Here is a 25,103-nt window from a genome sequence, read left to right on the forward strand (position 1 = left end):
CTCTCTCTCTCTCTCTCTCTCTCTCTCTCTCTCTCTCTCTCTCTCTCTCTCTCTCTCTCTCCAAAAATAGACCTGTCCTCAAAAGTTCATGTTCAATTGAGAGGAAATGATATATAATACTGGATCCTAGACTTATCCCTTCATTTTATAGATGAAGAAACTGAAGCCCAGAGATGTTACATGATTTGACTAAGGTCACAGCAAATACTACAGCCAGGATTTGAAGTCTGCTCCTCTTGCTCCTAATCCACCACTCTTTCCATTATGTCATGTTGCCTCTCAATGTGTGCAAGGCACTTTACAAACAGTATTCCATTTGATCCTCAAAAAAACCCTATGGGGTATGTTCTATTATTATCCCCATTTTAGAGATTAGGAAAGTCAGACCCAGGAAGGTTAAGTGGCATTTCCTGAAGCAAAAGTTGAACACGAAATTTGAAACCCAGCATTCTATCCACCACACCATACTGCCTATAACAGTTAAATATATATATTGGATCATTTGAGAATATTAACCAGGTCATTAGGAAAGCTTCCTATAGGAGTAGGCAAATGAGCTAAGATTTGCAGTAAACTAGGAATTGAAAGAGACAACAAAGAAGCATTGCAGGTACCTTTAAAGGTTTGTTGATTGACCACAGTCCAGGCTGAGGGTAAACCTGTGCAATGCCTCAAAAGCTAGAGATCAAATGTGGAGTGTGGGGAAAAACAGCTAAGCCAGATTTTATGTGCCTCTGAGGGTTCTGACTCATCAAATAACCTAGGGGTTGGTTCAGGGCAGACATGGATTTCTTCCTTATTACATCAAACTATCATAGGATTTTTATTATAATCTACATAATTGTTCCTCTTTGTAACAGAAACAATGGCTTGTCTAGGAAGCCAACTTCTGCCAGCCTTCACAGGTGAAAATACCTTGAGAAATGTAAACTGAATAAAAAATGACAAAAAGGGGCTCTAGAAATGTAAATAGCTTAAAACAAGGCATTGGTTGTTTTCAGACTATACAAAGAAAGGCAAATGATAAGGTGCATTTATTTTCTTTCCCAGAAGAAAACATAATTTGCTGACAAGAGTTTCCATTAGTAATTCTGATGCGTATGGTCTCAATCCTGTGGAAATTGCTTACCTTTGATTGCTCAGGAAATCCAATCAGGATAACGATTAGATGATCTGCAATGTGGGACCCTGCATCCAGAGGAATTGGCATACAGGGAGAAGAAGGATTTAGACACACAGAGTTATGTGTGAGGGAACCCAGAAGTAGCCAGGACAGCAGGCGGATATGAGAAACACACTCAATGAATTCTTTAGGTCTGCAAGAGAAGATGGAAATGTTTAAGATATGCAAGGATTCCATTCCATGCAAAAGAAATATGTGTTAAATGAATGAATGAATTTGAATGGCCTTAAAATCAGTTACATAAAAAAGGAAGGGAAGAAATGTATGCTGACAAAATGATTTATATGCATTATTATAGTTCCCCATACTAATCCCAAATCTCAATTTCATGAGCAATAACTGTTATTTTCAATATTTCAGGTCTAGATTAGCTACTATACTATTCTGCATACAAAGAATGCTCAATAAATTGTGCTGGCTTAGTCTCTAGAGTCAGAGTCATTAGAGCAGAAGGGAACCTAAGAGACTACAGATGAGGGAAATGAGGTTCCAAGAGGTGGTGTAACTTACACCTGGTCACACAGATCTGGGAGTAGTGCTGCCCATATATTCAGGGACTCTTACCCCTCCTTTCAGCCATGGTGAGTTCTGATCCATGACAAAGGAGAAGTCACCTAGGGGATATGGCAGTGGGACCAAGTTTGGCACTTGGACCTTTGGGTTTTCCAGATCCAATAACTCCTCCTGTCATAAACAGTGTGAGGGCAAAATCATTTCTAACTGTAGACAGATCACGGATTAAGGCAGGCCACCTTTTTCTCCTCCACTATAAGGGAAAGGAAATTCAAATTCAATTACTTTGCTGCTCACTAGCACAGTAACTCTTCTAAAAATTAAGGAAAGGCCCCATTCTTACCTTATTATTCCCCAACATAACAATTTCTAAAAATGCTCCTTGAAAATGATATATTTAGTCCTTTTCCCTAAGCCTCTATTCACATCTGAAAAGACCTCTCCCCTGACTTATTTTATCTTTCAAGGCCCAACTTAGAGCTCATCTTCTCTCTATGAAAGTGAGATCTTCATCCTTTGCTTGCTTATACATCCTAAAAATACTATATGGTTTAGCCTAGAACTATTCTCTGGTTGTTTTACATACATTAGCTCTGTCTGCCCAGTTAAATATTTAACCCTTTGAGGATAAAAGCCAGGTTCTGTGACCCCCGCAGAAAAAAAAGCACATTATAAATGTTTAATCAGCACATTAAATCAAAGGATAAAGTAAAGTTCTATTATCTGTGATTTTCAAATTAACCAATATTATGTGGATTTAGTTACATGAAAAACAAAATAGGGAAAGAAGATGTCTAATTATACAGCTATAAGATTGCAATGAGGAAGAGGGGGATTATTCACTGCATTTGGTCACTAGATATGCTAAATATCTGAAAGCTTTTCCAGAAAAATCATCTGAATAGTCCTTTAATTAGTCCTAAATAGTCCTAATTTCATAGAATAAAAGCATTTGCAATTTTTTTTCTCAAAGTAATGTCATGAAGCACTTCATGTTCTGAACTCAATAATGCTGCTTCTTTACAAACCTTTATTTCTTTCTTCATGCTAATGAGAACATTTCTAGAAATCCTAAGCACATTTAACTGCTCTAGCAAGTGTCAGAGAATTTTCCCTGGAGTTTCTTTCCACATTACCCTTTGTTTGAAAAAACAAACATCATCATCAAAAATCTTACCCCTGTTGCATTGCAGAGGGAGGATGATAGAGCCAGGGGAGGTAGCGAATAACAGCTTTATTATCCCTGTGGTTGCCTCTTGTGATTTCCATGGCTGCAATCTGAGCCAGCCCAACTTTGAGATGTCCACCAAAGGTATCTTCATGCAAAGGCTGAGAGCATGTTTTCATGTGACTCTATAAACCAAAATTGGGATTATGGAACTTTTCACATTAATATACAAAAAAAAATTTCTTTTTTTGTTTGTTTGGGTTTTTTTTTTCTCAAATAAATTTTAATCTGGTAGCATGGACCATAAGATGTTAGCTCTGAAAAGCATCTTAAGACTTAGATTGGGAGCATCTATATGGCTCAGTGGATAGAGAGATAAACCTCGAGTGCGAAGGTCCTGGGTTCAAATTTTACCTCAGATACTTTCTAACTGTCTGACCCTAGACAAGTCACTTAACCCCCATGGCCTCGCCTTTACCACCCTTCTGCCTTGTAACCAATACAAAGTATTAACTCTAAGACGGAAGGAAAGGGTTTTTACAAAAAAATTTTAAAAGACTTACACTGTTAAATTATAGGCTATTAGAATATAGATTAAAACTGGCAAGGATATTAGAACATAGAATGTCAGAATATGGAACATTAGAATCAGAAGGGACTTTAAATGGAAAACATTAGCTAAAACATTATGCTAAAGCAGTGATGGGCAAACTAAGGCGGGGAGAACCAGATGTGGCCCCCTGAAATGTTCTATCCTGGCCAGTGACACTATTCCTAATCTGACGAATACAATGAGTAGGATACTTGAAACTTGGAAAGACTTGCCTTAGAAACAGACTGACAGATGAGCATTTCCTTTCCTTTGGCCCCCTCTTTAAAAAGTTTGCCCATCACTGTGCTAAAGGAAATTTTATTAATCCTTTACTCTAGATTTCTTTCTCTGCCATGCTCTAGTAGCTTTTTCATTCTGAAATATCCCTCCTCCTCCAGAGGTTTTTGGCACTGAAAGATCCCTTTGTCCCAGTATCCCTTTCACTTCCTCTCAGAACCTCCATTTTAAGGAAGGGTCCCCAGGCTAACCTACCTTGACACCTGTAACACCCTTTCCTCTTTTAGATTCCTTTTAGCTCTGCCAAACCTTTACATTCCTCCTCCAACCTCCCAAAGCTCCCTTTCCACTCTCCCTTTCAGGTGAGAATCCTGGCTCAAAATGTATAGAAAAAAAAATTAAGACCATTCACCATAAACTCCCTCTTCTCCCTTCTTCCTCATCTCATATCATTCATATGCCTTTGACCACTAACTCCTCCCTCACCCCAGTATCCTATAATGAGATGGCCTAACTCTTTACCAAGGGTAACCCTTCTACCTGCTCAAGTAATACCATTCCAGTCCAAAAGATTGCTCCTGCCCCCTCTATCATACCCACTCTCATTTACTTACAATGTCTCCCTGTCTACTGGCTCATTCTCTGCTGCCTACAAATATGCCAATGTCTCTCCATCAAAAAAAACCCCTATATTTGATCTTTCTCTCCCCAATATGATCATTTATTTCCTCTGCCCTTTGTGGCTAAACTCTTTGCAAAAGCCATCTACAATAGAAGGGCCATTTTCTCTCCTCTCACTCTCTTCTTAATCCCTTATAAATCCAGTTTCCAACATTACCATTCCAAAGCTATCAATGATCACTTAGTTGCCAAATCCAATGGCCTTTTCTAAGTCTTCATTCTCCTCAACTTTTGTAGCCTTTGACACTCTTGATAACCAGCTCCTCCTTAATACTCTTTTCTCTCTAGGTTTTTAGGATGTTACTCTCTCCTGGCTTTTCTCCTGCTTATCTGCTTCTTGGTCTTCTTTGCTGGATCCTCATTTAGATCATGCCCTCTAACCATAAGTGTTTTGCAGATTTCTTTCCTTGGCCCTCTTTTATTCCTCCTCTATACCACTTCACTTGGTCATTTCATCAGCTCCCATGGATTTAGTTACCATCTCACCAATGATTCTCACATCTAAGTATCTTTCTCCAACCTCTTTGCTGGCCTCTAATCTTGTATCTCTGACTACTTTTCATACATCTTGAATTAGATGTCCAGTAGACATCTTAAATTCAACGTGTCCTAATCAAACTCATTTTTTCCATTAACTACTCCACCCCCCTCCTAACTTTCTTATTACTAATTATGTCACTGTCTCCTAGTCCCCTCAGGCTCACAACCTAGGAGTTATCCTCAACTCCTCACTGTGCAATCTGTTGCCAAAATCTTTTGATTTCACTTCTATAGCATGTCTCAAAAAAGCCCCTTTCTCTGCTCTGACACTGCCACACTCTAGGGCAAGCCCTTATCATATCATGCCTGGGCTGCTGCAATAGCCTACTGATGGGTCTGTTTGTTTTAAGTTTTTCTCCACTACAATCCATCCTCCTTTCAGCCACTAGAGTGATTTTACTTAGGCATAGATCTAATCATGCCATTCCTTTACTCAATAAACTCCAGTGGCTCACTATTGTCTCCATGATCAAAGCATTCAAAGCTTTTCATAATCTAGCCTCCTCCCATCTTTCTAATCTTTTTATATTTTACTCACTGATAACATACTCTACATTTCATTGACACTGGATTCACTGTTATCCCTGAACAAGACACTCCATCTCACAACTTTGAGCATTTTCTCTGACTATTCTCCATGCCTGAAATGCACTCTCCATCTCTCTTCAATTGGCTTGCCTGGCTTCCTTCAAATACTAACTGAAATTCCATCTTCTTTAGGAAATCTTTCCCAATCTTGTAATCCTAGTGCTTTTCCTCTGTTAATTATTTTCTACTCATCCTATATATAACTTGTTTGTATGCATTGGTTTGTTTATCTCCCCCAATTAGACTGTGAACTTCTTGAGAGCAGAAATTGTCTTTTGCCTCTTTGGAAAGTGCCAGGGACATAGGAGACACTTGATAAATGTTTACTGATTGACTGACTTCCCCTTAGAATGTAAATTCTGATGGCAGTGGCTGTCTTTCTTTTTGCTTCTATTTGTATCCCTAATGCTTAAACACAATGCCTGGCAGTAATAAAGACAATAAATGCTTAATGATTTGACTTAACAAGCTTCTCAATTTACAGGGGGAAAAATAGCTCTAGAGAGTAGAAGTGCTTTTATTATCATTAAGCATACCTCTAACTTATTCACTAGTTGAGTTCCACTTATAAAGAAATCTTGTAACCACATCTGCCCCTACTTTTTTATGAAACATTATATCTATGTGTTAAATCTGTTTTCCTTTTAGCTAAAAGTTTACATACTAATATTGCACCAAGAATAATTTTAAAAATCAACTTCATTTGGCTATTATCCATATGCAAAGAACATTTTAAACTATTTGGCTTTTCTCCTGGAGAAGCTCTCTCTCCCTCTTGAAATTGTCTTACAGAACTCGGTCTAGAACTCTACTTTTCTCTTATACATTGTGTATCATACCATACTTATTTTATAGGATTATATAGGATTTATAGGAAAGGTAATTTTGCCATCATCTTCCCCAAACCCCTCATTTTACAGATGAAGAAAAATTAAGATTTGCATAGGTAAAATTACTTTCCAAGGTCATAAAGTAGCATTTAAACCCAAATCTTCTAACTAAATCCAAGCTTTTTTTTCTACTGTACTTACTGTCTTTTCATATTACATCTTCCAACAGAATGTCAATTTGTTTTTGGTAAGGAGACTGGTCATCTTTCATATTACTATCTCTACTAAGGGCCTGGCATATATTAGGTGGTGAATAAATATTTGCTGAACTGTAGGTTCTCAATAAATGAATGAATGAATGAATGAGAATGAACATGGAAAGAACAGTGGATCTGGAGCATGAAAAACCTAATTTTAAGTTACTGCTCCTCTATTTAGAGGCTGTGTAAAGCATGTACCTTCTCTGAACCTCAATTTCCTCTTCCTCTTACTTTAGTAAGGGGCTTGGAATATATGGAGTTTTAAGAGTTCTTCCAGTTCTTTCATTCTATATTATGAGTATTTCTCAAATTAACTTGGTCACAGAATACTGACCAAATACAATAATGTTGGACTAAAAAAATTATATATGGAATACCCTCCAGATGAAATCAGGCTGAGCAAATTTTGCTACACAACTGAGGAAATGAAGTCTATTTTCCTATAGGAAAATGCATGTTTTGTACATATTTTGGAATAGATAACTTATCATTTTAGAATAACACCAACATCAACATTTTCTTACAGAACCTCCTACTCATACCATACAAGGCTCCCAGATTCCACAGAATACAGTTTAGAAAATATCATTCTATACTATGCAGATATAAGGCATTTGTTTTATTAAATGTTTGCTGAAGGAACCAACATAAATGAAGATAACTGTAACTGTTATCAGAATCTGGAAAGCAGGGCAGCTAATCAGTGGGGCAGAAAGGCAGCAGCTATTGACAAGAATGCTAACAAGGGACATAGATTTCTTTCCCATTCTATAGCTAACTATAGGAAACAAATTTTTAAAAAGAAGATCCTCTGTCTTCAAGATTATCTTAAATTAGACTAATATACCACAGTAGTTAAATTATGTGCTTTGGAAGGAGAGCAAGATAACCAGATAAGATCTCTATGTGGTAGAACATTGTGGTTCTGGTGAGTCTGTATACCCAGTTAGTTTTCTCTATGTCAATATTTGTGTTCTCTGTGTTATGTATCCCAAAGGAAAAGTCCTATGTGTTCTGTGTCCAGGAATAGACTATACCAAAAAACTGAGCAATGATAAGTCATGTCATCAGGTCCATGAAATTAGTATCCATCACATCACATCCTAAATTCTTCCCTCTCCTCTTAGACATGGATATTAGAGATCATGAGTCCTTGACACCAAGTAAACATAAATCTTCATTCTAACCATACATAATATAAAACATTTTTAAAAGATACCTCTTAAGTTTAGAAAACCCAGAAGCTAAGGTTACACATATGTGACGACCCTACCTTCAGCTTGGTTAATGTATGCATGTCAGCAATAAAGTCCAGTACTTCATTAACATATTGTCTCATGCATTCCATGGCTGCTGTTCCACACTAAAATAAAAGAAGACCCAATGATTAGTTTAACTCTGGAAGTCCACTTCCACTCTTCTTTTTATTGTGATGATAGTTGATCTCTCTCTAATTCTAAATTGTTACTTCTCTTTCTTGGTTTCTGACCTCTACTCCACTACTCAAAATTATAGTTTGTGTCTGTACACACATACAAGTTCAAAAAGAAAATTAATTTAGATAGTGCTCACAGTGAGGATCAACAAGAATTTATTGAGTATCTGCTCTATCCCAAGCACTGGAGACACAAAGACAAAAGTGAAACATTCCCTGCCCTCTAGTCACTTACATTTCATGGGGGGAGACAAAATGTACATATATAACCATGTGTAAAATAGATATAAGGTGGAGCAAGTTGAGAGAGCACCAGCAGCTGGCTACAGGGTTGGGGATCAAGAAAGGTTTCACCTAAGTGACACTTGATCCGAGTCTTGAAGAAAACTAGAGATTCCAAGAGACCTATTTTAAGGGGAATTTTGATAATTGGTTGTTGCTTATAAGATTATAGATCATAGGATTTAGACCTGAAAGGGGCCTATGAAATTATTTAATTCATTCATTTTACAAATGAAGAAAAAGATACCCAGGAAAGGTGAAATAAGTAGATCAAAATCACACATATCATATGTGGCACAGTGCAATTCAAACCCCTAACCTAACTTCAAATCCAGTGTTCTTTCTACTATTCCACACTTTAATATTTCAAAAAGCTGTGATTTCTTTGGTGTGTGTTGCTCCTCCCACTAACAAGGACCATGTCCCTTCCTTGCCTATAATGTTTCATGAGTTGTTTCATGTGGTGATCAGCCTTCTGGTGATGAGGATCTTGCAACTTAATAAGGCTGATCCTTGGATAACAAATACAGTCTGTAACTGATCAAGCTCTGGTAGCACCTGCCAGAGTTTGCTTAAAGGCACTGCCTCTAAAATTCCATACTATGATAAGGCACTAGAGAATGGGTTCTTTTCATTCAATTGGATTTTTCCTAATGTTGGTGGCCATCTTAGTACGGACCATCAGATATAAGAGTGATTTATTATTACTAATGTGACCCTTCTATACAAGGGCAGAAAAGCACCATGGAGATTTATTAATAGGTTCTTATATCTGCTACTGTTTAAAGTATTTTCCAAAAGAAATTATTGTACATTGTTCATCTATTCTCGAAATTCATCATGTTTATCTCAAAGTATTGACCTCTCTTTGAAAAAAAAAAGACATGTATGTTATTGTTTACCTCTTTCTTAGGGTAAAATAAAAATAAGATGGGAAAAGAAATGACTGCCACTATTTTTCTTTCACGGCAGCAGGTTACTTAGAGAGCTTTTTAAAGAAAGAGCAAATGATAAAGAGTACCATGTTCTTAGTTATTTGAAGATGTGAAGATACTGTCTCTCCATGCAAATGCAGGGAATTTAACATGACAGGGACAGAAGAAAAATGCTCACATAGACTAACTGATCAAAGGTATGCAGAGAAGACCCCTATGTTAGATTGGCTATAATATAATTCAAAAGGGGATCATCTCTGAAGATCAATGAATACTCTGGGGCCTATACATTTCCTTAGGGGAATCTGTAAAGTTATATACTTAATCCACTTACCAGTTGACTCACAATTCCCTATATTCATTTAAGTATGAATTGTGCTGAACAATATCACTTTTTTAGCTTTTTCTCCAATGTTACGCCTATCAGTTTCCATGGCAGGATAACAAACAGTAAAATAAGGTCACTGGCAAGCCTGCCTGTCAAGGTGCCCTCCAACTATTCCATGGAAGCAACGGTTTTCTTTTGTTGTTGTTGTTGTTGTTGTTTTTTAAGTCAAGTGATTATTGAATATTAAGCCACTAGTGCAAAAGATGAAGGGATTTTCTTTTCCCAGTTTGCTCCATTGTTTAGACCTCTTGCATATACTATATGAATATGAAAAATCTGTTCTCTAGATTCTCTGAATGTGATTATTTTCTTTCGTCAGCAACACCTTACACCATACTGATCAGGCTTCCATAACAAAACAAATTATTGTGGGAGAATGTAGAGTCATGATTTACTATATAATTTAAAGCTATAGAAATGGAAGATTGAGAATTTACCATTACTCACTTCCAGGCTCACAGGTGTCCAATTTAGAGAATTCAAGCCCCCAAATCCAATTTGGGCTCTGATTTATCTGCCTGAGTTGGCTACTTTTATAAACCAAATCAGAAAACTGCCAACATTCACTCACTTTCTGCTTTGTAAGCACACCCATGGCCATAGATTTGGGAAATATAAAGGATTCAGTCTCATTTGTCTTTTCAGGTTTATCGACTGACTGATTACACTAGAAAAATGATGATGTTAGAAGTCTGGTACTCTGATTAACAGTCCCAAACAGCAACCTGAAAAGATTCATATCTAACTTTCTTCAAACTAATTTTGTATGAATCAAATAACTAAGTTCTCTAAAGAATTTAGTGTCTTAAGGGAAAGGTTCTAGAATAAAAAGGTATTACTGGTTTCTCTTTTTTCTTTCTTCAAGGATAATGTGAGCACTTCCACTTAACTTTGAAACTTCAAAAGATTTATTCCCAGGAGTAAATATTCTCTCCATTGATTAAGATAATAATCTCTCAACACCTTAGTAAATAGGAACCTTGTAGGAAAAGGTAGTGCTGGATTTGGAGTAAAGAAGCCTCGAGTTCAAATCCTGCTGTAGATACTTATTATATTACTATAGGCAAATCACTTAGCCCCTCAATTCCTCAGTTTACTCATCTATAAAATTGGGATGATAATAATAATAATATCTACCTACAAGGGTTGTTGTGATCTTATCAAATCAGATAAGACAGAAAGACAGAAAGATGATAGATAGATAGATAGATAGATAGATAGATAGATAGATAGATAGATAGAGACATATTATGTTTATATGTAAAGTACTTTGTAAATCTCTAAGAGCTATCTTAATGAGATGCTATGGCAAAAAAAAACAAAACACTAATGGCTGCCTGGTTAGCCTCTTTGCACTTGGATAACCCAATCTATCACTGGGACTCTTATCTGAATATTTCTCTCTTTAGTGGACACTGCCAGACCTTGTGGCTCAGGGTTACCTCAACACCATGAAAAGGCATCACATAAGTGGAGAATATTTTCCAGTAGTTGAAATTTCAGTTTCTCTGTTGTCAACAAATATAGGTAACATTATTACTAACAGAAGAATTCAATTCATATCAAATCAATTCAACAGACATTTACTAAACACTGCTCTGGGCAGTGGGTAGAAAAAAGACAAAAAAGGAAATGGTACCAGACATTATGAACTTACATTCTGCTTGACATTTAATTGCGTAAAATAACATATGCCCAGGTTAAATAAATACAAAATATATACCAAATTATAAAGGGAAGTAGAGGAGAATACTAATAATACCTGTGGGGACCAGAAACTGCCTCACACAGGAGGATTCTATCTGAGCTGAGCAAAGGCTAGGAAATAAGTACTTATTCCTATAAGTAAAAATCACTGTAAAGTTATACTTCTCTACAGAAAGTTTAGAGATTAATATGATACAGTAAGAATTCTCATTGCAGGAATAAATACTTGTTCTGATATTTATTGATAATGGAAAAGACTAAATTCTAAAATGGAATTTTAAAAATTAGTCATACTATTGCTACATATATGAATTTTCTAGCACTTTTCTTTATTTAAATGGACTAAGTGGAATTATGAAGAATTTTTTTTAAACATTAATAGAACTCATGGTTAAATATTTCCAGACTTGGGTGACAGGTGATTTCCTACAAAACTAAACTGGTTTCAGTATCCTGAATGATCTCTCTTGGAAATGCAATGTAAATTTCCACCTGTGTCCTTTTTTAAAATGAAGCAGGACTATTTTCAGTGTTTACAATCTCTGAGAAAACAGGAAAGTCAAAAAACAAGCTAAAAATCCCTTTGGACCTAAATATGTTTACCAGCATAAAAGTTGGGCCCAAGATGAAATAAAGTACTGATTTAGGTTCCAAACTTACTCCAGGCATGGATGCAATCATCTGCTTGTGTAGGATTGTTGACTCAGCTAGTTTGGTTCCAGCATCTGCACAAACAAACTAATAAGAAAATGAAAAATAAATTATTTTTGCAAGAGTTAACATTAATAAGTAATTCATGATTTTATTCACTCAACTCAAATTCATTAGTGTTTATATTCAAAGCAGTCTGACTGGATACATCCAATCTTTCAGTCATTACAAACTAAATTCTATTGAAAATTCAGCATCATAAATTAAAATAAAAAAATTTACTTGTAACAAAAGCATTAAATTAAATAGAATGAGAGGCTCCACCAAAAAGAAAAAAAGAGGACACCATAGAACATATAATGTTACAGCTGAAAGTGCATTAGGATTATAGATTTAAAGCTTGAAAGTATCTTAGAAGTCACCTAGTCCAGGCTCCTCCTTTGTGATTTGCCCAAATTCTGATAAGTACTGAGTGGCAGAACTGGGATTCAAACCCTAGTCCTCTAATTTCAAATCTAGTATTCTTTTCATTGTACCACATTGCATCCCTAAACATCAGAGTGATACAATATAGCTTGTTAAAGGTTAAAAGTACCTTTGGTAACATCTAATATAATAATATTGTGCAAATGAGGAAACTGAGGCCCATAGATGAGAAGGAATTTTTTCAGTCATACAGTGGCAAAGTCTGAGATTCTCAGCCTACAGTCATTATCCATTATACCATGGTATTTCCAGGAGTTATTGGTTTCTTATTCTTTTGTACTTCCAGCCTAAGTTTATGGTCAGAATTTCTATTTTTTTTTATCCTGGGACTCCATTCTAGGAGCATAGGGCCACAACCAGTAGGCAATGGGACACACAGTCGCTTAGGGTCACCCAGGGTCACCCAGCTGGGAAGTGTCTGAGCCCGGACTTGAACCTAGGACCCTCTCAATCCACTGAGCTAACCCAGCTGCCCCTACTTTAGGTTGCAGTTTCTTTAGCAGATGTAGTTTTTACAGGGTGGGGTTGCTAGCCCCATGCCCAACCCTCCTCCTTTTTTTTCATCCCGGCTAGGGACCGTCCTTGGCCCAGGAGTGGTAAGGGTGGGCAGTAGGGGTCAAGTGACTTGCCCAAGGTCACACAGCTGGAAGTGTCCGAGGCTGGGCTTGAACCTAGGACCTCCAGTCTCTAGGCCTGGCTCTCAATCCACTGAGCCACTCAGCTGCCCCCAGAATTTCTATTACTAGGCTGTAATTTCATGAGAAAAAAAAATAACAATAACAATCAGCCATGGCATTCTTTTTGTCCTTCTTTTCTAGCCTTCCCTATTCTCAATCTACAAGCAAAATCAGTTGTTGCACGAGTCAATGTTCAGGAAAAAGTTACTAGTCAAAGTTCAGCAAGCAGCCTTCTAGAATTTTGTGGGGCCTTGATTGCCACCTGAAGGTAGTACAAAGTATTCAACTGTTGGCATTTTTTTTAATAACCACTGAATTAAATGTAAATAGTAACTGAAGAAGTCTGCACAGCTTGGATGAAGCAAATAGCTCCATTTAACATCATTACTATCACCATCTGTTCTCCAGCTGCAAAAATTATTGGAGTCCTGCTCTACTGCTCTGCAGAAGTCCAGAAAATAATTTTTAAAATAGAAGCTCATTTTTACAATGTTACAAGGTTTACAATGTCACAAGGCTTACACAGTGAGGCAGTTGTGTACCCCATAGCAGAGTAAGTGAAAGCCTACCCCACAACAGAGCAATGTCAGATTCAAGGTCCAGCTGACTGTCTAGAGCTAGATGAGACAGGGGAGTTGCATTTTAGGCTACAGAAGATTTCCTGTTTTTCTTCATCATCACCATCATCAGATTTATTTATTTAGGGGTCTGGACCTGTAATTTCTTACTAAGGGTGTGGAAGTTCCCATCAAAGATGAAGACTAGCAGCTCTGGGGAATGCAGGTTCAGAAACTGATAATGTGTAAAAGGTACAATTTTGAACCTAGGTTCACTAGACTTCAAAATTGGCCTGCTATCTATTAGACTATGCTACCTTCATTAATCTTTTTCTGGTTAATGCCACTTGATTCCTATGAAATGTCTACTATTTTGAGCGACTAATTACTTTCCCAGTCCTTTAGATTTCAATATTATATCTTTGAAGGGTTGAAGGTGGTCACAGGTATGTTATTAAAACTTATGTTTATATTCATTCATTAGCAATTGATATATCTTCTCCACTAAAACATTAGCTCCTTGAGAATAGGAACATTCCTTTCTAAGTTCCCTGCAGTACCTTCTGTGGCAATACATGCCTGACCCTTATTATAAAGTCTTGTGCTATATATATAAAGGAGTATCTGATTAAAAGATTCCTTTTTGAGGCAGTCCTAAAATTGTTGTATGTTATTTTAAAATAGTGTTTTGTTACAACAGAATAACATATTTTGGTCTATTTTTAAAATTCTTGTAAGGGAGGGTATTATAAATTCATAAGACATATCTTATAGAAAAGTAAACTGAAGCTCAAAGAGTTTAAGTGACTTGCCCAGAATCATGATGCCTGTAAATATTCCATGTGTTCTGAATCAAAGACTATTATTCTTTCAACTATATCATTTTGCCTCTTTACAAAAAATTTATTATTTATAGTCATTCCTGATGATCATGTTGGGGCATGATTGATACACTATAGGACATACCTATGAGAATCATTTTCTATGGGAATTAACTAAATTGTGTCCCAGGAAGTTACAATAGTGATATTTTGACTGGGTACCTGGGAATGAGCTAGAATGTTAGTTTGAGCGCACAAGTATCTAAGGTTGGCTATCTAAAGCTGGGCTGAGCTCAAGGAAGGAGGTGTCAATCGGGGGAAATAAAGTTTTAGGGACTCTCACAGGCTAAAGGTGACAAATAAACCAGGGACTCCTCCCCAGAGTAGATAAGCAAGTAGAAAGGGGAAAGGGGAAAAATTTTATTTTATAGTACCTATAACATATACCATGTTAAGCATTTCACAAATGTTATTTCATTTGATCCTCATAACAAGTCTGCAAGGTAGGTAGTGTTAATATTCTATTTTACAGTTAAGGAAACAGAGTAGGGGGGGTAGGAGGGAGAAGTTAAATGATTTGCCCAGGATCACTCCATGTGAATGCAAGTTGTCCTGACTCAAGGTCCAACATATCCACTGCACTACCTGGCAAGCCTGACTTCACTACAGCAATGGCTTCATCTTTCTTTTCCCAGAAATATTTCGAGTAGGAGAAGGCAGAGCTCTCCCTTGGGTTCTGGATAGGCAAGACCTCCTCCCCAGGTACTCAAGGCTATCGCCATTTTATTTATCTCAAGTGATCAAGACTGGAAAGTCATGGAAGGAGATATTTGTATAGGGCCCTAAAAAACTGTTTGCATAAATAAGAAAATAAGGTATTGGAGCTGTGGCGACAGAAAGGGAGCAGCTCCTACCAAAAGCTTTAAAGCAAACACTGGCCTCACTTTACACTGAAGCTGCCCTGCAGCCAACATAAAGGACTTGAAAGGCTTGCCCAGCAGAACTATCTTGGAGGGGGTGGGAAATGAGCAGGCTGAGAGCAGAGATCCACAAGGATAGGGTTTTCCAGCTTGATTTTTCCTATGCGCCTCTGTGTTCTTTCCTGATGCATATATCCAGAGGCAGCCTTTTGTACTAGGCCATGATGCTACTTCATATTAGGGCAAAGGCCCTCTGAAGCTGAGGCTCATCATAAGTTCTGCCCAATTCTGAAACTTGTCTCAGAGTTTGAAGGACCCAGATCTTCTAGTAAAACAAGGAGAGATACATGGTTGGAGAAGGGGAAGCAACTTGGTAAAGAGCTAAGGAATTCCTGATAACAGTTTGATACAAATATCACAATTTCTAACGAAAACTTAAGTACTTCAAAGTAGAGGAGGATAATCTTTTGTCAGGTATGTTATAGAGAGGATCCGTGTTGAAAGAAATTTAAGCCAGGAATTCTTAACTTTGAGTCCTCGAACATACATTAGCAATTTATAATGCACTAAATAAAATAATAGGATTAAAAGAAAAACAATTATATTGAAATACAATTACCAAAACATTCTAATATGAGTATCTATGCCACAAAATATTGAGATAAAGGAACAGTAGTAGAGACAATGTTAGGCAGTGCCTGGTGCAGTGGTTCTACTGCAGAGGCTTAGAGTCAATAATCTCAAGGTTGAGTTCTGGCACCACCTATTACTAGCCAATGCCTTAATTTCTTTGAGCCACAGTTACCTCATCTGTAAAATGGAAGCAATAATTCTTGTACTATCTAGTTGAGAGGGTTATACTGAGGATTTAATGTGAATGTATGTAGAATTTTTAATAACAGTGCTCAAATCAGTATAAAGCAATTAATACTCATACTATATCTCTAAAATTTTAATTTGTCTAAATAAAACCAGAGAATCCGTTTTGCCATGACAGTTAAATATGGCTACAAAAACAACAGTTCTGCATTCTCAGTCATCAAAGAGTTTCTTTAAAATTTTCCTTAGTTCATCACTACATGTAGGCATATAACTTGACCTGATTCCAGTATAAGGGAGACCAAAAAAAAAAAAAAAAGAGAGAGAGAGAGAGAGAGAGAAATTTCCAATACTGGTCAAAGCATAGAAGAAATAAAGCCTGTGATGATGATGAGGGCAGAAAATCTGCCTCCTGCCAGGATCACATATCTTCCAAAGATGCTCATTTATAAACATTCTTAGAATTTAGATTCTTAAAAACACTTTGATAAGAAAATCCATGGCTACATCTAATTCTTTTAACCACAAAAGAAAGAACTGACTAAAGATATATGCCACTTAAGAGGCTAGACTCAGAATCATGTCAGTTCAATGCAATGAATAACTATTAAGCAAAAAGGAAAAATGATAACATATATAAATCATTTTAAGGCTGGAAAAGCATTTTACACCTATTATCTCAACTAATCCTTAAAACGAACCTATGAGGTAGATTCTATCATTATCCCCATTTTATTGTTGAAGAAATCGAGACTGAGATTAAATGACTTGCCCAGAGAACAAAGCTAGTAAGTATTAGAGAGCTGGAAAACCTGAATTCAAGTCCTAACTCTGACACATTCTATCTCAATGACCTTGGAAAAGTCATATAACTCTCAGTGACCCAGGAAATTCTGTTAAGACTCTAAATTACAAAACAGGTCCCTGTCTATATTAGCAAAGAATGTTTCCTTGCTGAGTCTTCCCCAAAACAAAAAATCACTGGTCAGGTCTAAAAAAGATACAGGTGTTTGTGCTTATAGTTGTAGGAACACAAATACAGCTATGGCATACCTAGCTCTCAAGGGAAACAGGCCTACATAAATTGGTCAAGTCATTGCAACTCCTCAAACTTCATCTGAAAAATGAAAGTACTGAACTCAACATATTTCTATAGCCCTTGAAAACTCCAAATCTAAACCTCTATGGATATCATGACTAAGTAGGCACAAGTGTGGATGATAATGAAAACACACTAATGCCTAAAAGGGGAAAAGGCTTACCAAAATTAGGCACCAAATGCTGAAAGGTGAGGAAAGCTCAAGGAGACAGAAAACATCAACAAGGAAGTGAAGGGCCTCAGGGGAACACACCAAGGCAGAGCAAATGTCTATATACCTGTTTGGGGAGCAAATCCAGGACACTACTATATAAGACACCGATGCTCTATCTGTCTCCAGGAAGAAGGGGTTGGACATGATGTAGACTCTAATTCTCATTGGGTTTCAATGTTCTGGATTTATAGAAATGCAACCATTCTACAACTGTTATTAGAATCTGCCATTCTTATGCATTACTGCAAAATGTCACTAATCACATGAAGATGTCAAGTCATCAGACAAGGTTTGGATTAACTTTATCCCAGGTACAAGGTCAAGTTCCAATTCTAGTTAGCACTGAATGAGTTAAACAAAGCTTGCTTTCTGAGTAATAATGTGGATTTTTTTGAAACTTCTGGAAGTCAAGATGGTAGAGTTAGGAACACTCTTGAGTTTGCCTAAATTCACCACCAAACAATTATAGAAAATTCCTCAAAATGAACTCTGGCTCTTCAGAACCAATAAAAAATTGGAGTGACAGTTTTACATCCCAAGATAACATAGAAAGTCAACAGGAAAGACCCCAATCAAACCAACATCTGGGGAAGGAAAATCCAGCACAATCTAGTAGAGCCAGCATGCATGCAAACAGCTACACACCTTTCCACAGCAAGCCAACCAGGCCTCCTCTTATTCACACTACAAGTCTACAAGGTAGCCAAGCCACACTCACACACAAAAGCAGGTCCCAGTACAAGAAGCTTGGGGGAAGTACCCCTTCTACCCCAGGAAGAAAGCCATATTTTAGCATTTAGTTAAAGGTGACAAAATAGGCTGGAGAAATGACCAAAAGACGAAATAAAAAGCTGACCAAATAAAGTTTAACATGGCAACAGGGAAAATCAAAACACAAAAAAGAAGACAATAATGCCCAAATGGCTACATATGAAAGCCTGAAAGGAAAAAGTGAAATAGGGACTGGCCTAAAAAGACCTCCTGAAGGAACTCAAAAAGGATTTTCAAATCAGGGACATAAAGGAAAAATTTGGAAACTAAATGAGAGAAATATAAGATAATCATGAAAAAAGAGTCAACAGCTTGGTAGAAGATAGACAGAAAAATTACTGAAGAAAACAATTCTCTAAAAACTAGATTGGCCAAATGGAAGAGGAGGCACAAGAATCCAATGAAGAAAATAGCTTCTTAAAAAGCAGAATTGACCAAATGTAAAAGGAAGCACAAAAAATCAATGGAGAAAATAATTTCTTAAACATAAAACTGGGCAAGTGGAAGCTCAGAACTCCATGAAGCATCATGAAACAATAAAAGAAAATCAAAACAATGAAAAAAGAAAAGAAAAAAATGTGAGAATATTTCTTTGGAAAAATCACTAATGTGGAAAATAGCCTCGAGAGAGAGAATCTAAAATTTATTGTACTAGCCAAAAACCATGATAAAAATAAAAGAGCCTGGTCACCATGTTACAGAAAATTATATTGGAAAACTGACCTGGTATTCTCAAACAAGAGGTGAAAATAGAAATTGAAAGACTCAGCCAATCACTTCCTGAAAGAAATCCCTAAATAAAAAGTCCCAGAAACGTTATACCCCAATTCCAGAGCTCCCAGGCCAAGGAGAAAATACTGTAAGAAGCCAGAAAGAAATAATTCAATTATCATGGAGTCAAAACAGGATTACATAGGACTTTATAGCTTCTACATTAAAGGATCAGAGCAACAATTGGCAACCTTTTTGGCCAAGAGAGCCATAAACGCCTGCAGAAGGAGGAGGATGGAGGCGGAAGGTGCTGGAATATGGAGCGGGAGCTGAAGGGCCCCCTGGGACATATCCTGGGGCTCTGCCCGGACTGGCTGGTTGGGAGGTGGAGTCAGATATGGCTTGAGAGCCATACCTTACCAACCCCTGGATCAGAGGCTTAGAATATGATAATCTGGAAGGCAAAGGCACTAGGATTACAACCAATAATAACCTACCCAGGGAAACTGAGCATAATCCTTGGTATAGTTAGAAATATCTTGAATACCTAAAACTACATTACCCAAACTTCCTTTCTGTATTACCCAAAATGCTTTTCCCTGTGTTCACGTTTGCATCATCACATTTGTATATAATTTGCTGTAACTCCTCCTTCTGGCTCTTTTGCTCTCACAAGTGGGTAGGGTTAGTATCTTTTTAGTTAGCATTCTTGTTAGTTTATTATTAATAAGAATTTATAAACTATAATACTTAATTCTTGTATATTAATTTTAATCTCTATACCTTCAATGGGAAAAATTAATATTTAATGAAATAGATGACTTTTAAGCATTCTTGATGTAAAGACCAGAGTTGAACAGAAAATTTAATGTTCAAATACAAGATTTAAGAGAAGCATAAAAAGGTGAATAAGAAAAAGAGCATTTAAGGGATTCAATAAGATTAAATGGCTTGTATTTCCACATGGGAAGATGATATTTGTAACTATTAAGGACTTTATCACTATTAAAATAGTTAGAAAGAGTATATATAGACAGAAAGAATAGGAGCAAGCTAAATATAATGGAATGATGTAAAAAACTAAGGGTGAGAAAGAGAAATATACTGAAAAAAGAAGAGATAAAAAACAGTGGCAAATTACCTCACGTGAAGGGGTGCAAAAGGATTACTATAGTGAGAGAGAATGGACAGAGAGGGGGGGTGATGCTTGATTGATCATTACTCTCATCAGATTTGACTCAAAAAAGGAATAACATCCACATTCATTTGGGCATAGACATCTATCCTACCCTCCAGGAAAGGAGGAGGGCAGGGTGAATAAGAGAAAGGGGAGTACTGATAGAAGGGAAGGCAAATTGGAGAAGGTAGTAGTCAGAAGCAAAATACAGGTGAGCAGGGAAAGACTGAAATTAAAGAGAGAGAGAGAAAGGGATAAGTAGGGTGAAAATAAGTTGACTAAAACACAGTTAGTGATCATAACTGTAAATGTGAATGAAATGAAGTCACCCATAAAATGGAAGTGGTTAACTGAGAGTTTTAAAAACAAGATTCTCTCAACATGTTGCTTGCTCATAAGAAACACATTTAAAGCAAAGGCATATATCTGGGGTAAAGGTAAGGGACTGAACGATCTATTATGCTTCAATTGAAGTTTAAAAAAGCAAGGTAGCATTCACGATCTCAGACAATGCAAAACTAAAAATAGATCTAATTAAAAGAGAATTACATCTTGATAACAGGTACCATAGACAATAAAGTAATGAAGTAACAATGAATGAAATGGAGTAATATCAGTCCTAAACATATGTACCAAGTGGCATAGCATCCAAATTCCTAAAGGGATGGTTAAATTAGTTATAGAAGGAAATAGAAAGTATAACTATAATAGTGGAGGATCTCAAATTCCACCACTTCAGAACTGGATAAATCTAACCAAATGAAACAGTTAAGGAGGTAAATATAATTTTAGAAAACTTCAATATAATAGACCTTCATAGAAAACTGAATAAGAATCAAAAGGAAAATACCTTTTTCTCAGCAGTACATGATACCTAAACAAAAAATGACCGTGGCATAAAAGCCTCACAACAAAATGCATAAAAGCAGAAATATTAAATGCATCCTTTTCAGACCATACTACAAAAAATTAAATTTAATAAAGAGCTGCCACAATATTCAAAATTAATTAAAACTAAATAATCTAATCTGAAAAATGAGTGGATTAGAACATGAAATATTTAACTAGGAGAAAATATTCAAAATAAAAAAATGAGTGGATCAAAGAACAAATCACAAAAACCATCAATAATTTCATAAAAGAGAATGGTAACGAGTCAACATACCAAAATTTATGGGATGTAGCCAAAGCACTACTGAAGGGAAAATTTATCTCTCTAAACGTTTACATCAATAAAATAGCAAAAGAACAGATAGATGACCTGGGCATGTAACTAAAAAAAAAAAAACAGAAAAAAGAACAAATTTAAACCCCAAGTAAAACTAAATCAGAGTCCTAGGTTCTGGCCTCAGACACTTCCCAGCTGTGTGACCCTGGGCAAGTCACCTGACCCCCCATTGCCCACCCTTACCACTCTTCCACCTAGGAGCCAATACATAGAAGTTAAGGGTTTTAAAGAAAAAACTAAATCAGAAATCCTGAAAATCAAAAGAGTAATTTATAAAATTAAGAAAACCATTGAATGAATAAATAAAACAAGAAACAACCTAACTCTCTAAAGTCATATAAGAAAGGTGAGTTATCTGTGTTATTATTATTATTATTCCTTTTGCAGATCTATACAGTTTATGTTATTTATAAAATTAAATTGTTAGCTAGATGTAATGGAAAGCACGTAGGACACAGAATCCCAGACCCTACTAGCTCCAAAAGTAACCCGTTCTGTAAGGAAGTTTTTCTTAAGATCAAGCCTAAATTTGCCTCTGTTGCTTTCAACCATGGCTCCAGGTTCTGCTCTCTGGGGCCAAACAGAAAAATTCTACTCCCCCTTCCAGAAAACAGTCCTACAAATGTTTGAAAAAGACTAATGTGTCTTTGCAAAGTCTTTTCTTTTCCAAGTTAAACATTACCATTTCTTTCAATTAGTTTTCATATGGCATGTTCTTGAAATAGCTTCAGATTTGCCTTTCTCTGGACACTCTTGAACTTGCTAGTGTTTTCCTAAAATATGGTAGGAATTAAGATACTGGAGTTTTAGTCTAGTCTCTTACATATACTGACTATATAACCATGAGCAAAAAAATTCTCTAAGACTCAATTGCCTCCTCTGTAAAATGGGGATAATAGCACTTGAGGCAACTGACCAACCAGGATTCTTGAAGGAAAGTGCTTTGTAAACCCTCAAGTGTGTATAAAGCTGACTTGTTATTGTTAATTAAAACCTTAACAGAGAACTTCAAAATGACTAAAGTTATTCAAATCTGATTGCCTTGAAAGGCAGTGAGTCCCTTTTTGAGCAAAGACTGGACGAGGAACTGATTGTCAGGGATACTGTTGAGAGAATGTCTCCCCCTAAGGTAGAGGTTGAATGTGAAAACCTCTAATAGCCCATACAATTCTGAGATTCTACAATTCCAAGATTCTAAACCTCTCTCTCTGCTCATTTATCAGTCCTTTACTGAACATTTTCTCTCAGCTGCAAAGAATTTCCTCCACTACAAAGACATAACTAAAAGCAGAGAGGGAAAATGATGACTACCACAGAAGGGGAAAAAACCTCTTTACTTCCAAATAAAATATAGTAATAATGTCACTGTAATAATGCACTCCCCCATGAAGATTACAAAAGAAACAGACATCCATTATGTGCCATTATCAAATGCATTCATTATATAAAAAGCACCAAAATAGCATCTCCGCCTCTCTTCTGAATATAGTGATCAGCTTATTACTAACTCATCTAATATTAATAACCTCGTGTCAATAGTAAGCAGTAGAAGTGCCTGCAGAGTGAGTTAATGTAGGTGCCACATGTAATACTGTGGAATTCCTTTGTCATTCAGCCCACAGTAGATCTATCATTAAAAGAAAGCTTTTCTCCCACAAGATGTCTAAACTTGTGAGTGAAGCCAGAGTTATGTGCTATAGTGTGGGAGTTTTAGATGAAAATTAATAGAACTTCTCAGTGAGGCACATAGTAGGACCTCAGTAAATACCAGATACATTCATATCAATAAGCATTTATTAAGTATTTCCTATATGCCAGGCATTAAACAGTTCCTGCTCCCTAGGAAGCCAGAGTAAAGGGGTAGACAACATACAGATAAGTATCTACAAGCAAGATATTGAGAGGACAAATCTGAAATAACCTCAGAGAGAAGGCACTAAGTTTAAAGAGAACTGGTAAAGACTTCATGCAGAAAGTGGGACTTTAGATAAGACTGAAAGGAAACGAGGGAAGCTAGAAGGTAAAGATTAGGAAGAAGATAGTTTCAGGCATATGGTGAAGATAAGAGCATGAGAAGTAACAAGGAGACCAATGTTACTGAATTGCCCAGTATATCAAAGAATAAAGTAGAAGACTGGAGAGGTAGAGGAAGAAGACAGATTAGGAAAAGCTTTGAAGCTCTTCCTGAAACTGATATGAAGTTTGTCTATCTACAACTCCTCCTTTCCCATTCCCAAATATACAAGGGTTCTGCTCTCAGAGGCTATGGAGAATAATGAATTTAATTCCTTCCCCACATGACAAACTTTTAAATGTTTATATATAGTGATCCTATCTTCTTCCCACCTCCAATCTTCTTGTTTATGGCTTAAATAAGCCCATATTACATAGCTTTGAATCCCATCACTAGCTGTCATCCAATTTTTGACAACTTCCAGATTATCAATGTCCCTCTAAAAAACTTGGCACCTAGGATTGAACACAGCACTTCTGATGTGGTCTGGAGAGAGCTAGCTGACACAATGGATAGAGCACTGGATCTGGAGTCAGAAAGACATCTGTATTCAGATACTTATGTAACCCTTGGCAAGTCACTTGAGTTACTTGGCTCAGTTTCCTCAATTGTAAAATGCTAGTAAAAATAGTGCCTTCCTCTCATGGTTGTTGCTAGGATAAGCTGAGATAATATTCACAAAGCTGCATAAATTAAAGACCTAAATAAATGCTAGTCGCTAACCAGCACAGAGTGGAGTGGGACTATTGTTCCTCATTCTGAATATTTCTTCAATATTTCAATAGTTAAAATGTCAATACTATCACCACTGTGGGTATTCCTCCTATAGATGTGGATTTAGCAGATAGATTTAAGAGTTGTGGTGAATCAAACATCTGTCACCCACCCTACTGCCAATCTGGTGATAAGCCCTTCTAAAAAGCAAAGCCGGTCCTCAGAAATACTCAGAAGTCCTCAGAAATTGATTATACGGTGCGTCACTGGGCTCATACTTCTCTATACAATACTTCTGCCATTTCAGCTTAAACTATCTTCTGTGGTTTGACATATGATTTCATGAATTGTAGTTGCCAAAAAAATCTCCATGTAGTAAGTTAACTTTATGGTGATAAAAGTTTGTTCACAATTAACTAAGCTAGTCATTAGGCAACAAAGTTTGTTGCCAAGGCCTATACTTGAAATTTGTTTAACTTGGTAGAATCTGATGTTGGCATTACTTTAAAAAAATCAGGATTACCTCTTACTGTGATTAAATATCAGGACTTTAGTTGAGGAAACTAAGATCACATTATTGGATTTTGGCTACTATGTTACTACTGACTCCACTTAAAATAACTAGAATTTTTTCACATGATTTAGTTTTTAGTTATCTTTGCTTCCCCCAATTCCATAATTGATCAGTTGAATTTTTAACCTAAGTGCATTATTTTATACTTATTTAATAATTTCATCTTTATAAATTCTAAATGTTACCATATATATATTTTAAAAATTAGATTCAGTCCATCATTTCAGCTTTTTGAGAACTTTAATTAAAGAAATGTCAACTCCTTTACCTAAGAAGTCCCTATTTGATAAGAACTATTGGGAAAACTGGAAAGCAATTTCTTAGAAATTAG

The 25,103-nt window shown here is 36.4% G+C and overlaps 1 protein-coding gene across 3 annotated transcripts in view; it reads right to left on the bottom strand.

Moving 5' to 3' along the window:
* The window catches only part of UNC79 (unc-79 homolog, NALCN channel complex subunit), a 310,022-nt gene that overhangs the window by 15,637 nt on the left and 269,282 nt on the right, over positions 1-25,103 (bottom strand). For all 3 annotated transcript variants that reach the window (XM_044662137.1, XM_044662136.1, XM_044662138.1), the window contains 4 exons: positions 12,000-12,077; positions 7,866-7,955; positions 2,874-3,049; positions 1,130-1,316 (listed from right to left, as the gene is read on the bottom strand). In XM_044662137.1, coding sequence (XP_044518072.1) covers positions 1,130-1,316; positions 2,874-3,049; positions 7,866-7,955; positions 12,000-12,077 — 531 coding nt within the window. The remainder of the gene's footprint in view (positions 1-1,129; positions 1,317-2,873; positions 3,050-7,865; positions 7,956-11,999; positions 12,078-25,103) is intronic.

The sequence above is a fragment of the Gracilinanus agilis genome, chromosome 2 (genome assembly GCF_016433145.1).
Source record: "Gracilinanus agilis isolate LMUSP501 chromosome 2, AgileGrace, whole genome shotgun sequence".
NCBI lineage: Eukaryota > Metazoa > Chordata > Mammalia > Didelphimorphia > Didelphidae > Gracilinanus > Gracilinanus agilis.